This window comes from Macaca fascicularis, chromosome 14 (assembly GCF_037993035.2).
Source record: "Macaca fascicularis isolate 582-1 chromosome 14, T2T-MFA8v1.1".
Taxonomy (NCBI): domain Eukaryota; kingdom Metazoa; phylum Chordata; class Mammalia; order Primates; family Cercopithecidae; genus Macaca; species Macaca fascicularis.
In genome coordinates, this window is record NC_088388.1 from 132,256,282 (window position 1) to 132,269,357 (window position 13,076).

The 13,076-nt window shown below is 42.9% G+C and overlaps 1 protein-coding gene across 1 annotated transcript; it reads right to left on the reverse strand.

Moving 5' to 3' along the window:
• Nucleotides 1-1,076: 1,076 nt before the first annotated feature.
• SPATA19 (spermatogenesis associated 19) lies at nt 1,077-5,896 on the reverse strand. The gene is made up of 7 exons (XM_065529755.2): nt 5,819-5,896; nt 5,584-5,640; nt 4,959-5,090; nt 4,696-4,787; nt 2,938-3,015; nt 2,483-2,558; nt 1,077-1,257 (listed from the first exon to the last, which is right to left on the reverse strand). Exons 1-6 carry the CDS (start codon nt 5,894-5,896, stop codon nt 2,492-2,494), a joined length of 504 nt encoding a protein of 167 aa, XP_065385827.1. The 3' UTR covers nt 1,077-1,257; nt 2,483-2,491.
• Nucleotides 5,897-13,076: the final 7,180 nt, after the last annotated feature.

The window sequence follows — 13,076 nt, forward strand, 5'->3', positions numbered from 1 at the left end:
TCTAATGGGGAAAGTGGACAACATGCAAGAACAGATGGGTAATGTAAACAGAGAGATGGAAACTCTAAGAAAAAAAGTCTAAAGAAAATGCCAGTAATCAAAAACACTATATAGGAATAAAGAATGTCTTTGAAGGACTCATCAGTAGACTAGACAAGACTGAGGAAACAATTGGAGCTTCAAGAAATGTCAGTAGAATTTACCCAAACTGAAAGGCAAAGAGAAAAAGAAAAGAGTGGAAAAAAAGTGAAACATTTTGCAAAAACTGTGTGACAATCTCAAAAGGTATAACATATGTGTAATGGGAAGACCAGAAGGAGAATAAAAAGAGTTTGAATAATAGTTGAGAATCTTCCAAAATTAATGACAGACACCAAACAACAGATCCTGGAATCTCAGAGAACACCAAGCAAGATAAACGAAAAAAATAAATAAATAATAACTACACCTAGTCATATCACATTCAAACTGCAGAAAATCAAAGACAAAGTTTCTTGAAAGCGAAAATACCTTATCTATAGAGGAACAAGGATAGGAATTATATCCAGCTTCTCCTTGGATACCATACAAGCAAGATGAGAGTGGAGTAAAATATTTAAGTGTTGAAAGAAAAAAAAAGATTGCCAGCCTAGAATTCTGTATCTTGCAAAATTGCCCTTCAAAAGAAGGACAAATAAAGACTTTCTCCAACCATCCAAAATTGAGGGAAATTGTCACTAGTATAGCTACCTTGTAAGAAACATTAAAAGAAGTTCTTCAAAGAGGAGGAAAAGAATATAGGTCAGAAACCAAACCTACATTAAAAAGGAAGAGAGTTAGAGAAGGAATAAGTACAGATAACATAAATGTCTGAAACAAACCAGCACACTTCCCTCAAAAAGTTCCCCCTGCCCCAGCCACAGAGCACTCCTTCTTATGTTCCAGTAGCACCCATATTACCATTGTCCCATTGCTGGAATGGCTGCTGTCTGTCTCCCTCAGGCTGTAAGTCAGTGTCCCCAGAGCCAGGCCTGTGAGGTACTCAGTGTCTGATGAATGAACAAATGAATGACACGGCACCCCAACCAGCAACAGGGTGAGTTGTTAAATAGCACGTCTCTTTATTCACAGTTCAGCAAGAAGACTCCAGTGCTGACACTGTCGCACGAAGAGCTCACCTGCTGGAGTCTTTCTGCCCAGGTCTGGCCCTTCGTCAGGTCAAGCAGAGAAGGATGTTCTTCTGATACAGGTTGCTGCTGGACCCTGAAGGACTTCCACCTAGGAGGTAGAGAAATGCCCAGGGGACACAGCAGGGAGATGTGGTTGGCCAAGGGGTAGGGCTGCTGATGACTCCCTGTAACCCCACTGTTCTCCGCATTCCCACAGCTCCATCTAGAGAGCAGAAACCCATGGAAGAATAGACAGTGGTTCATCAGGCAGCTGGAATTGAAGCCTGAGTCTGTTTCTTCCAGCTCAGAAGCCCCTGCGAACTGTGTACCCTCCCAGCACTTCCTGTTCTTCACCTCTAGTAATATGAGCAAACAATTGATGTGGCATTTACCATGTGCCAGACACTATCACTCCCAAGACAACCCTCTGAAGTAGATACTCTGTTGCAATAAAGAAACTGAGGCACAGTGGCATTATGTAACTTGCCCATGGTGGAGCTGAATTGGAACCCAGCATCTGCTCCCGGGCTTGACTTAAGTTCTGCCTTCTGTATAATGGACACAAATGATGCCCTCTCTTAAGATTGTTTTTTGGATCAAATGAGAAACCCTGACAAACTACCTTGTGCAGAAGCTGGCATACAGTAAGTGCTCAATAAATGCTGGTACTGCTCTCCAGCAGCCTTCCTGTAAGCATGCTGAGGTCGCTGTGCCTAAATCTCTCCCTTAGCCCCAGAATGGCCAGCGCAGCTGTTCACCACAGGCTCAGGGGCTGCATCCTGGAGAGCTCCTGTGGTTGTTTATCCTGCCACTGGCCTTCCACCTCCTAGGGCCTCACAAACAGCCCCTGTGTGACCACTGGGCCAAGCACAAGGAAAGAGACCATGGGACCCAAAGTCACCTCACAAGTTGGTGGCAGGTCTAAAACCTATACAGCCTCACCCCAATACTACGATCTGTGACTCAAGGTGAGGTCAGCAGACCAGCAGTGACAATGCCCAGAAACTTTGAGAAATGCAAAATTGCAGGCTCCACCACAACCTCCTAAACACGAAAGCCCAGGCCCATGAATGATGCAGAGGCAGTGCTCTCTGACACCACAAAGTCAGGAAGCCAATCTGAAACTTGACTTCAAGTGCTTCCACAAACTTAAGAGAGGCGTTGCGGGAGCCCAAGACAGCCGGCCCTCCTCTCCTCTACTGGCCCTGAGTGCAGGCCCTTCCCCAGTAGGGAAAGGCTAAGCCTCTTTACCAAGTTCCCTGCTGCAGTGCCCCTTCCCACTGCCCAGGATAACCATCTTCTCTGCCCAGTTCCTCATCCGTCAGCTCTCTCACCTGTTGCTCTTAGCAGTCTGAGTAGGAGGGTCTCATACTGAAGTCCTGAGCTGAGACATCTGCAAGACGGGAGATGCTGCAGGGGACAGAGGAGAAGGGCCAGGTGGAGGGAGGCTGCCTGATAGCAGAGGCTACCCAGACCACGGCACAGGGGTTGGGGTGGGAGGGCAGGCCATGCCTAGGCCGTGGCCGCACTGGGCCTGGGAGCACAGTCATCTGAACAGGCCCTTAGCCTGGAGCCCTTCTGGGCACTGGCAGACACCATGGGAGGCTGGCAAAGCCCTGTCATGTGGAGCACAGAAGATAAGACGAAGCCCTGGGAACCGTGTGCCCCTGCTCTTGATGTTGTTGTACCAGAGAGAGCATTGGTGGGTGTGGGTGGGAAACCCAGCAGTCACCCCCACACTACCTGCCCCCAGTCGGGAACGCAAATCAACCAGTCCCAAACAGCTTACCTTCGTCTCACCTGCTCTATTCGATCTCGCATGATGTCCTCTGTCATCTCACTTGGCACTTGGAAGATACGAGTGTGGCTGCAAAAGGCCATTCGTGCATTGGCATATGGGATCTGAGTTTCTTTCTTAACAGGCATAGAGAACTGCTAGAGTTGGGATCCTGCAAACAATGGCTCTTGCCCCGACACCATGAACTTTTGAGCTGGTCTCTCCCCCTTCTTCACTCATGAGCACAAAGCTTTTTTTTTACTAACCAGGTACCCTTGAGCCCCCAGTAATGCTGGACAGGTAGCAGACTGTCCCAGGGAGAGCCAGGGACACAGAGTTGAGCGCCCTTTCTAAAGGCAGCAGGCAGTGGTCTCATGAGCCATGGAATTCACCCTTCTGAATTCAGTCTTCTGAATTCCTGTCCTATCGTCAGCTCTTGATGACCTGCATCACCCCACACCCACTGCTGTTCAGAGATGCTTCTAGGAAAGCCTACAGTGAGGAAGTTGTGGGGTCTCCTGGGGAGCCTCTTTGCTCGTTTCATAAAGGGATATATATTTCCGGACTACATACTTACTGAAATAAGAGGGGGACACCAAAACCAGTGGGTTGTGGGGGAAGATAGGCAGAGGCTTTTGGTTTAAAATCTTTGTAGGAAATCCAGAGTGGAAAAATTATATGTGATAATTGACTGATTCCTGTAGCCTGTCTCAAAAGCTTAAATCTAGTTTTATTATACAGCCAAGATTTTTAAAATATTGGAAGATGATGTGTGTGTTATCCAAACCAAGGAGCACGATGTCCACAATTCCATAGCACAACCACATCGGGCACAGGAAAGCCTGGATTATAATTAACAACATTTATGATTTTAGGGGCCTCAGAAGGCTTCCCATCCAAAAAACCTCTTTCCCAGGGACCTCTCAGATCCCACCATGTTATTCCTTTTGGTTATGTAATTACTGTGCATTTGAGTCTTCTTAAAAGGCAGATGCCACTAGAAGGGGTAAGCACATGGAAACCATTTCTTGAGAAGTGGAGCCTCCTTGATACAACCGATCAACACCGCTGATGTGACAGGGAAAGGGAGAAGAGAGGAGGAAGGGGAGAGGTCTCCTTCAGTTTCCCGGAGGACCAGTCTAAGCCCTCAGTCCCTCTCCTGGGAAGGGGGAGCTGATGTGCTTCAGAGAGTCCCAGTGAACACAGGTGCAGGAAAGGAAATAGGAAAGCCTTTGTCTGAAGAGTGATGGCGTCAGGCCAGCTCCCTGGGCCTCGTGGCTCAGCATCTGCAGAGCCAAGAGAGGCAGTGGGGATGGCTGTGAGCTGGCAGACACCCGGGAGGCTGGCGAAGCCACCATGACCAAGCGCAGAATTCTAGCCTCGGGCGCTGGGAAGCCTCCACACACCTCGGTTGCAGATGAGAACTTTGGCTTCTGCATTTGAAGAGCTTATTTTCTTTCAGCTCTTTAAAGTGCAGCCACTTCTGAGCAACTCAAGTGCAAAAATAACAGAAGTCTGAAATGTATTCAGAAGCATTTAGGAAATGGAGTGCAAGCCCAGTTTTCCAACCCCTCAAGTCATTTAAAAATGTAGAAATGAGCTGGGCTTTCAAGATAGCAAGAATATTCCCTTAAGACCCCAAAGCAAGGCTGAGAAATTTGTCAGCCAAAGATGACACCTCTAGAGAAGAGCATCTGCAGGCTCGTGAAGAGAGGGGCTTGCGCATCTCTCCCTCTCCCTCCTTCGCCCAGGGCAAATGGGACGCCTTACCTCCATCTTATGAACTGGATTCGTGTTCTCTCCTCTAGGACCTCTTGGCTCTGGTTTGCCGACATATCAGACTTAGAGAGGTGGTGCTTCACCTGGGAAATCCAGAGGGTCCATGTGATTCCTGCCCAGTGTGGCCCCCAACTGGGCTGGCACAGAGCCCAGACAAACGCCTCACCCTTGCCCAGAGTCATTTACGGTGCACCTCCTGCCTCTCCCCTCTCCCTCACCCCCACTCCCATGCAACATCTCAAACTCTCAGTTACCACGTCTCTGGTCACATGGACGTCCTGGCCATGGGTGGGAGGGGAGTCCGTGGACATCTTCTCCCTTACGCCCTGGGAAGGGCAGTTGATGGACAGCTTTTCCTTTATGCCCTGAGAAGCCTCTTCTTCTGTCTGAAAGGTGAGGAATTCCCTCTGAAAACGTCACTCTGCCTCCAACCCTGGGTCTTCTTCTCCTCTTCTTTCCCTTTTATTCATTCTCCATCACAACTCACACACCGCATATCCACACACATACACTCCTTACCTTGCTGTTCCTGCAATAAGCTTCTTTCCTGTGAAGTCCTTGGAACTCCCTAAGTACCTGGCCCTATCCCAAGGTATTCCTGAGACACCCTTGAGCTGGGAAGGATGCAGCTAAAACCCTTAAGCCAGGATGCTTGAGAAGCAGGACGGCATTAGTGGTGGTGCTAACACGTTTCCTACCAGGACACAAGCCACAGTGTCCTCCAGGACATGTGAAGAAATTAGACTCAAATCTAGGAAGGGTGTCTGGCAATGAACTTGAGTTCCAGTTCCATGAAGAAGGAAATCCAGATCCCCACACCCACTGAGACCAGCTCTCTAGGATTTTGGATACCCTGAGTCATAAAGAAATCTTACTTACTTTTTTCAACCAATGCTGTAGTACAGACACAGCCTCGCTTTCCACAACGTCAATGTCCTGGAACAAATTAGCGAGTTGGTTACCTCAGAAAACCTAGAATCCCAGCTCCTCCCACCCACCCCCCACAACTGTTACTCAGAGTTATTTGTAATAGCTCTCTGAAGTGCAGCAGGGTCCCAGAGGTGGAGAAGATACATGAAAAATTATTCCATGTGACTACCACCAAGCTGCTTACCGAACTGGTTATTGGTAGGAAGGGAAGCCCTGCACCTTTCCGAGCAAGAATATACACAATCCATGTTGTAATTATCATCTTTGAATGTATACCAGGGCCCCTTCTTGGCTCCCTCCTTCCATTGAAGCTGCCTGAGAACTCCTATGGGACAGGAAAGTCATTGAAAGGAGGTGTCCACCTGATTGGTTGACCCATGATGATGTGACAATGGCCTCCCTTTGAAAATGAGGTATGTGAGTATAAATGCAGTTGCCAAGAGCCCCTGCATTTCGGGCTCTGGGTGCACTGCTTATGAGTTACCCTGCTTCAAGGAGCAGAACCAGTGAATAAAAGATTGCTGTCTAACACCACTGGCTCACCCTTGAATTCTTTTCTTGGGAAAGCACTAATTTGGGAGCTCACCTCGAGGCAGGAGGATAGAGTCTGGAGGCAGGAAACCTAAGGCCGGTTCACACTGACTTCCTAGAACTGAATCAAAAGGAAAACCCCAACTTTCCATGCCCAAGTAACAAAAGAACCAGAGCCTACTCCCTTGGCAACCCTCTCCTTTTCTGCATGGCAGATGAAAAACTGAAAGTACCTCTGATTGGTCCCCTTCCACAACCAATCAAGCTGGTTGTGGGCCAGGTCTTTATTTGCATAGAGTTATAACTTTATAACTTCACTTCAGCCTCTGATTGGTCACTTTCCACAACCAATCAGACTGATCATGAGCCACTACTTCATTTACATAGGGTATATACCAAGTAACCAATGGGAAACCCTAGAGGTTATTTAAACCCCAGAAAATTCTGTAACCAGTCTGCTCCCACCCTGTGGAGTGTACTTCTATTTTCATTAAATCTCTGCCTTTGTTGCTTCATTCTTTCCTTCCTTTGTTTGTGTGTTTTGTCCATTTCTTTGTTCAAGACGCCAAGAACCTGAACACCCTCCACCAGTAACAACCTGTCCTGCAACAACTTGTTGTGTGCTCTTGACCTAATCATTAGTCCCTCTGGTCTGAGTTTCTTTGCCTTATACTGAAAGGGATAAAGTTGTGTCTCTAGTTTTCTTCTAACTCTTAATATTTCATAAGTTTTCCCATGTTTATTCTTCTCAGGACTATAGAAAACCTTTTATCACTTTCTCCAATTCCCCGATAGAGCCACTACACCTCTTCGCTCTCAACAATTCGCCTCAATTTTATACCATCCCTGGCATAGTCAGAATAGGCTAGGCTCTGCTGAGGACTGAGGCAACAAGCCAATCTCCAAATCAAAAATGTTTATTTCTCACTCTCAAAAGCTCTGGCGCAAGTTGGGTAATTTCAGAGCAATTGTGTGCCATGTGGAGACTCACAGGTCCACACTCAGAGGATATGAGCTCCATGACTGCCAAAGCAGGGAAGAGAGCACAGAGAGGAATCAGGTCAGTGTTCGACATTTCAGCTCAGAGGCTCCTACTTAGAGCCTTTGGTCTAGAACTAGTCCTATGGCCCCAACCTAACTCCAAGGAAGACTGGAAATTGTAAAACAGCAGATGAAATTAATTGTCAACATCTCTGTTTCTGTGGCTATCCCCCAAAATTTATGTTTTCATCCTTACTGATGTAATTTTATTTTTGACTATTTAAAATATTAATGTGATTCAGAAATCAAAACTACATGAACAGATATATTCAAGGACATTCCATCTCTTCCCCTATACCTTCAACCTTGTTCTAACTCACTTCAGAAGTAAAATTTTCATTAGTTTCTAGAGTACACAATTTTATTGTGATATATTTAAATAATATAAAATTTACCCATCATAATGTATAATTAAATAATTTTAGTGGATTCAGAGAATTGTGCAACCATCACAACAATACAAATATAGAACATATCCATCACCCCAAAAATGTTTGTCATGCCCATTTGCAGGCAACCTCAGCTTCTATTCTCAGTCCCACCAATCTGCTTCCTATCTCTAGAGATGTGCCTTTTCTGGACATTTCATACATATGGAATTATACCATATTATCTCTGGCTTATTTCATCAAGCGTGTTTGGGAGAGTCATCTACATACCTTGTAGCATGTGTCAGTAATTCACTCCTTTTTATTATGGGGTAGTATTCCACTGCATGGACATACTACAATTTGTCCATTCACCAGTTGAGGTACCTTAAATGGTGTCCATTTGGGGTCTACTATGAATAACACTGTGATGAACATGTTGATGGTGTTGTTTAATTTTTTAATTTTATTTTTCCATAAGTTACTGGGGTACAGGTGGTGTTTGGTTACATGAGTAAGTTCTTTAGTGATGACTCCTGAGATTTTGGTGCACCCATCACCCAAGCAGTGTACGCTGCACCATATTTGTAGTCTTTTATCCCTCGACCACTCCCACATTTCCCCCCAAGTCCCCAAAGTCCGTTGTATTATTCTTATGCCTTTGCATCCTCATAGCGTAGCTCCCACATATCAGCAAGAACATGCAATGTTTGGTTTTTCATTCTTGAGTTACTTCTCTTAGAATAATAGTCTCCAATCTCATCCAGTTCACTGCAAATGCTATTAATTTATTCCTTTTTATGGCTATGATTCCATCGTGTATATATACCACAGTTTCTTTATCCACCCATTGATTGATGTGCATTTGGGTTGCTTCCACGATTTTGCAGTTGTGAATTGTGCTGCTATAAATATGCATGTGCAAGTATCTTTTTTGAATAATGACTTTTTTCCTCTGGGTAGGTACCCAGTAGTAGGATTACTGGATCAAATGGTAGTTCCTCTTTTAGTTCTTTAAGGAATCTCCACACTGTTTTCCATAGTGGCTGTGCTAGTTTACATTCCCACCAGCAGTGGAGAAGTGCTCCCTGATGGCCGCATGCATGCCAACATCTATTGTTTTTTGATTTTTTTGGTTCTGGCCATTCTTGCAGGAGTAAGGTGGTATTGAATTGTGGTTTTGATTTGTATTTCCGTGAGCATTAGTGATGTTGAGCATTTTTTCATATGCTTGTGGGCCATTTGTGTGTCTTCTTTTGAGAATTGTCTATTCATGTCCTTAGCCCACTTTTTGATTGTTTGAGTTTGTTGTAGATTCTGGATATTAGTCCTTTGTCAGATGTATAGATTGTGAAGATTTTTCTCCCATTCTGTGGGTTGTCTGTTTATTCTGCTGACTATTCCTTTTGTCCTGCAAAAGCATTTTCATTTAATTAGATCCCAGCTATTTATCTTTGTTTTTATTGCATTTGCTTTTGGGTTCTTGGTCATGAAATCCTTGCCTAAGCCAATATCTAGAAGGGTTTTTCCAATGTTATCCTCTAGAATTTTTATAGTTTCAGTTCTTAGATTTAAGTCCTTAATCCATCTTGAGTTGAGTTTTGTATAAGGTGAGAGATGAGGATCCAATTTCATTCTCCTACATGTGGCTAGCCAATTATCCCAGTGCCATTTGTTGAAAAGGGTATCCTTTCCCCACTTTATGTTTTTGTTTGCTTTGTCAAAGATCAGTTGGCTGTAAGTATTTGGGTTTATTTCTGGGTTCCCTATTCTGTTCCATTGGCCTATGTGCCTATTTTTATACCAGTACCACGCTGGTTTTGGTGACTGTGGCCTTACTGTATAGTTTGAAATCAGGTAGTGTGATTCCTCCAGATTTGTTCTTTTTACTTAGTCTTGCTTTGGCTATGTGGGCTCTTTTTTGGTTCCATTTGAATTTTAGAATTGTTTTTTCTAACTCTATGAAGAATGATTGCAGTATTTTAATGGAGATTTCATTGAATTCGTAGATTGCTTTTGGCAGTATGGTCATTTTTCACAATATTGATTCTACTCATCTATGAGCATGGATGTGTTTTCATTTGTAGGTGTCATCTATGATGTCTTTCAGCAGTGTTTTGTAGTTTTCCTTGTAGAGGTCTTTTGACTCCTTTGTTAGGTATATTCCTAAGTATTTTATTTTTTTGCAACTATTGTAAAAGGGGTTGAGTTCTTGATTTGATTCTCCACTTGGTCACTGTTGGTGTATAGAAGACCTACTGATTTGTGTACATTTTGTATCTGGAAACTGCTAAATTCTTTTATCAGTTCTAGGAGGTTTCTGGAAGAGTCCTTAGGGTTTTCAAGGTAAACAGTCATCTTATCAGCAAACAGAGACAGTTTGACTTCCTCTTTACCGATTTGGATGCCCTTTATTTCTTTCTCTTGTCTGATTGCTCTTGCTAGGACATCCAGTACTATGTTGAAGAGGAGTGGTGAGAGTGGGCATCCTTGTCTTGTTCCCATTCTCAGAGGGAATGCTTTCAACTTTTCCCCATTCAGTATTATATTGACTGTGGGTTTGTCATAGATGGCTTTTATTACATTAGGGTATGTCCTTTGGATGCTTATTTTGCTGAGGATTTTAATCATAAAGGGATGCTGGATTTTGTCAAATGCTTTTTCTGCATCTATTGAGATGATCATATGATTTTTATTTTTAGTTCTGTTTGTGTGGTGGATCACATTTATTGACTTGCTTATGTGAAACCATCCCTGCATCCCTGGTATGAAACCCACTTGATCATGGTGGATTACCTTTTTGATATGCTATTGGATTTTGTTAGCTAGTATTTTGTTAAGGATTTTAGCATCTATGTTCATCAAGGGTATCAGTGTGTAGTTTTCTTTTTTGGTTGTGTCCTTTCCTTGTTTTGGTATTAGGGTGATACTGGCTTCATAGAATGAATTAGGGAGGGTTCTTTCTCTCTGTATCTTGTAGAATAGTGTCAAAAGGATTGGTGCCAGTTCTTTTTTTGAATGTCTGGTAGAATTCTGCTGTGACTCCATCTGGTCCTGGACTTTTTTTTTGGTAATTTTTTAATTACTGTTTCGATCTTGCTGCTTGTTATTGGTCTGTTCAGGTTATCTAATTCTTCCTGATTTAAGCTATGAGGGTTATATTTTTCCAGGAATTTATCCATCTCTTCTAGGGTTTCTAGTTTATCTGCATAAAGGTGTTCTAGTCGCCTTGAATGATCTTTTGTATTTCAGTGGTGTCAGTTGTAATATTTCCTGTTTCGTTTCTTAGTGAGGTTATTTGGATTTTCTCTCTTCTTTTCTTGGTTAATCTTGTTTTGTCCAAGAAAAGAAGAGAGAAAATCCAAATGGTCTATAAATTTTATCTATCTTTTCAAAGATAAATCCAAATCATCTATCAATTTTATTTATGCTTTCAAAAATAAATAAATTGTATTTATCTTTTCAAAGAACCAGCTTTTGTTTCATTTATCTTTTGTATTTTTTTGTTTGTTTGTTTCAATTTCATTTAGTTCTGCTCTGATCTTGGTTATATCCTTTCTTCTGCCATATTTGGGTTTGGTTTGTTCTTGTTTCTCTAGCTCCTTGAGGTATGACCTTAGATTGTCTATTTGTGCACTTTCAGACTTTTTGATGTAGGCGTTTAGGACTATGAACTTTCCTCTTAGCACTGCCTCAGCTGTATCCCAGAGGTTTTGATAGATTGTCTCATTATTGTCATTTAATTTGAAGACATTTTTAATTTCCATCTTGAATTCGTTTTTGACCCAATGCTCATTCAGAAGGAGGTTATTTAATTTCCATATATTTGCATAGTTCTGAGGGTTCCTTTTGGAGTTGATTTCCAGATTTATTCCACTGTGATCTCAGAGAGTGCTTGATATAATTTCAATTTTCTTAAAATTATTGAGGCTCATTTTATGGCCTATCATATGGCCTATCTTGGAGAAAGTTCCATGTACTGTTGAATAGAATGTGTATTCTGCAGTTGCTGGATGAAATATTCTGTATATATCTGTTAAGTTCATTTGTTCCAAGGTATAGCTTAAATCCATTGTTTCTTCATTGATTTTCTGTCTTGATGACCTGTCTAGTGCTGTCAGTGGAGTACTGAAGTCCCCCACTATTATTGTGTTGCTGTCTATCTCATTTATTAGGTCTATTAGTAATCATTTTATAAATTTGGGAGCTCCAGTGTTAGGTGCATATATGTTTAGGGTTGTGATATTTTCCTGTTGGACAAGGCCTTTTACCATTAAATAATGTCCCTCTTTGTCTCTTTTAACTCTATTGCTTTAAAGTTTGTTTTGTCTGATACAGATACTCCTGCTCGCTTTTGGTGTCCGTTTGCATGAAATGCCTTTTTCCACCCCTTTACTTTAAGTTTATGTGAGTCCTTATGTGTTAGGTGAGTCTCCTGAAGGCAGCAGATGGTTGGTAAGTTCTTATCCATTCTGTGGTTCTGTATCTTTAAGTGGAGCATTTAGGCCATTCACATTACATTCAAAGTTAGTATTGAAATGTGAGGTACCGGGGCATTCATCATGCTCTTTGTTGCCTGTGTACTTTGCTTTGTTTTTTGCATTTTGTTTTTGCTTTTTAACTTGCATTTTGTTTTATAGGTCCTGTGTGATTTGTGCTTTAAAGAGGTTCTGTTTTGATGTGTTTCCAGGATTTGTTTAAAGATTTAGAGTTCCTTTAGCAGTTCTTGTAGTGGTGGCTTGGTAATGGAGAATTCTCTGAGCATTTGTTTATCTAAAAATGACTGAATCTTTCCTTCAAATATGATGTTTAGTTTTGCTAGATACAAAATTCTTGGCTGATAATTGTTTTGTTTGAGGAAGCTGAAAATAGGGGCCCAAATTTCTTCTAGCTTACAGGGTTTCTGCTGAGAAATCTGCTGTTAATCTGATAGGTTTTCCTCTATAGGTTACCTGGTGCTTCTGTCTCACAGCTCTTAGGATTCTTTTCTTCATCTTAACTTTGGATAACCTGATGACAGTGTGCCCAGGCAAAGATCTTTTTGCAATGAATTTCCCAGGTGTTCTTTGTGCTTCTTTCGTTATTTATTTACTTTTGAGAAGGAGCGTCACTCTGTCGCCCAGGGTAGAGGGCAGTGGCATGGTCTCAGCTCACTGCAACCACCACCTCCCAGGTTCAAGCAATTCTGCTGCCTCAGCCTTCCAAGTAGTTGGGATTACAGGTGCTGTGGGGATGGGTGTGAGATTCCCAGGTAACTAGAGTTGTGTACTTAGGAGGATTATGGCTGCCTCTGCTGAGTCATGCAGGTTGTCCAGGAAGTGGGGCAAAGCCAGCAGTCACAGGCCTCACCCAGCTCCTACAGAATCTGAAGGACTAGTCTCACTCCCTCTGTGTCCTCCGAATAGCCCTCAGTCTTTTTCCAGTCGGAGGGCGATACAGCTTGAAAACTTGCCGGAGGCTTTAAGCCTCCCAGCTGTGAAAGAAAAGGGCTTTAGTTATTCT

Coding starts and splice junctions, on each gene's coding strand:
- SPATA19 (XM_065529755.2), bottom strand. CDS start 5,896: ATGATAATTACAACATGGATTGTGTATATTCTTGCTCGGAAAGGTGCA. Junction 5,091..5,583: donor TACAGCATTGGTTGAAAAAA/GTAAGTAAGATT, acceptor CTCACCTTTCAG/ACAGAAGAAGAGGCTTCTCA. Junction 2,559..2,937: donor ATAGAGCAGGTGAGACGAAG/GTAAGCTGTTTG, acceptor TGTCCCCTGCAG/CATCTCCCGTCTTGCAGATG.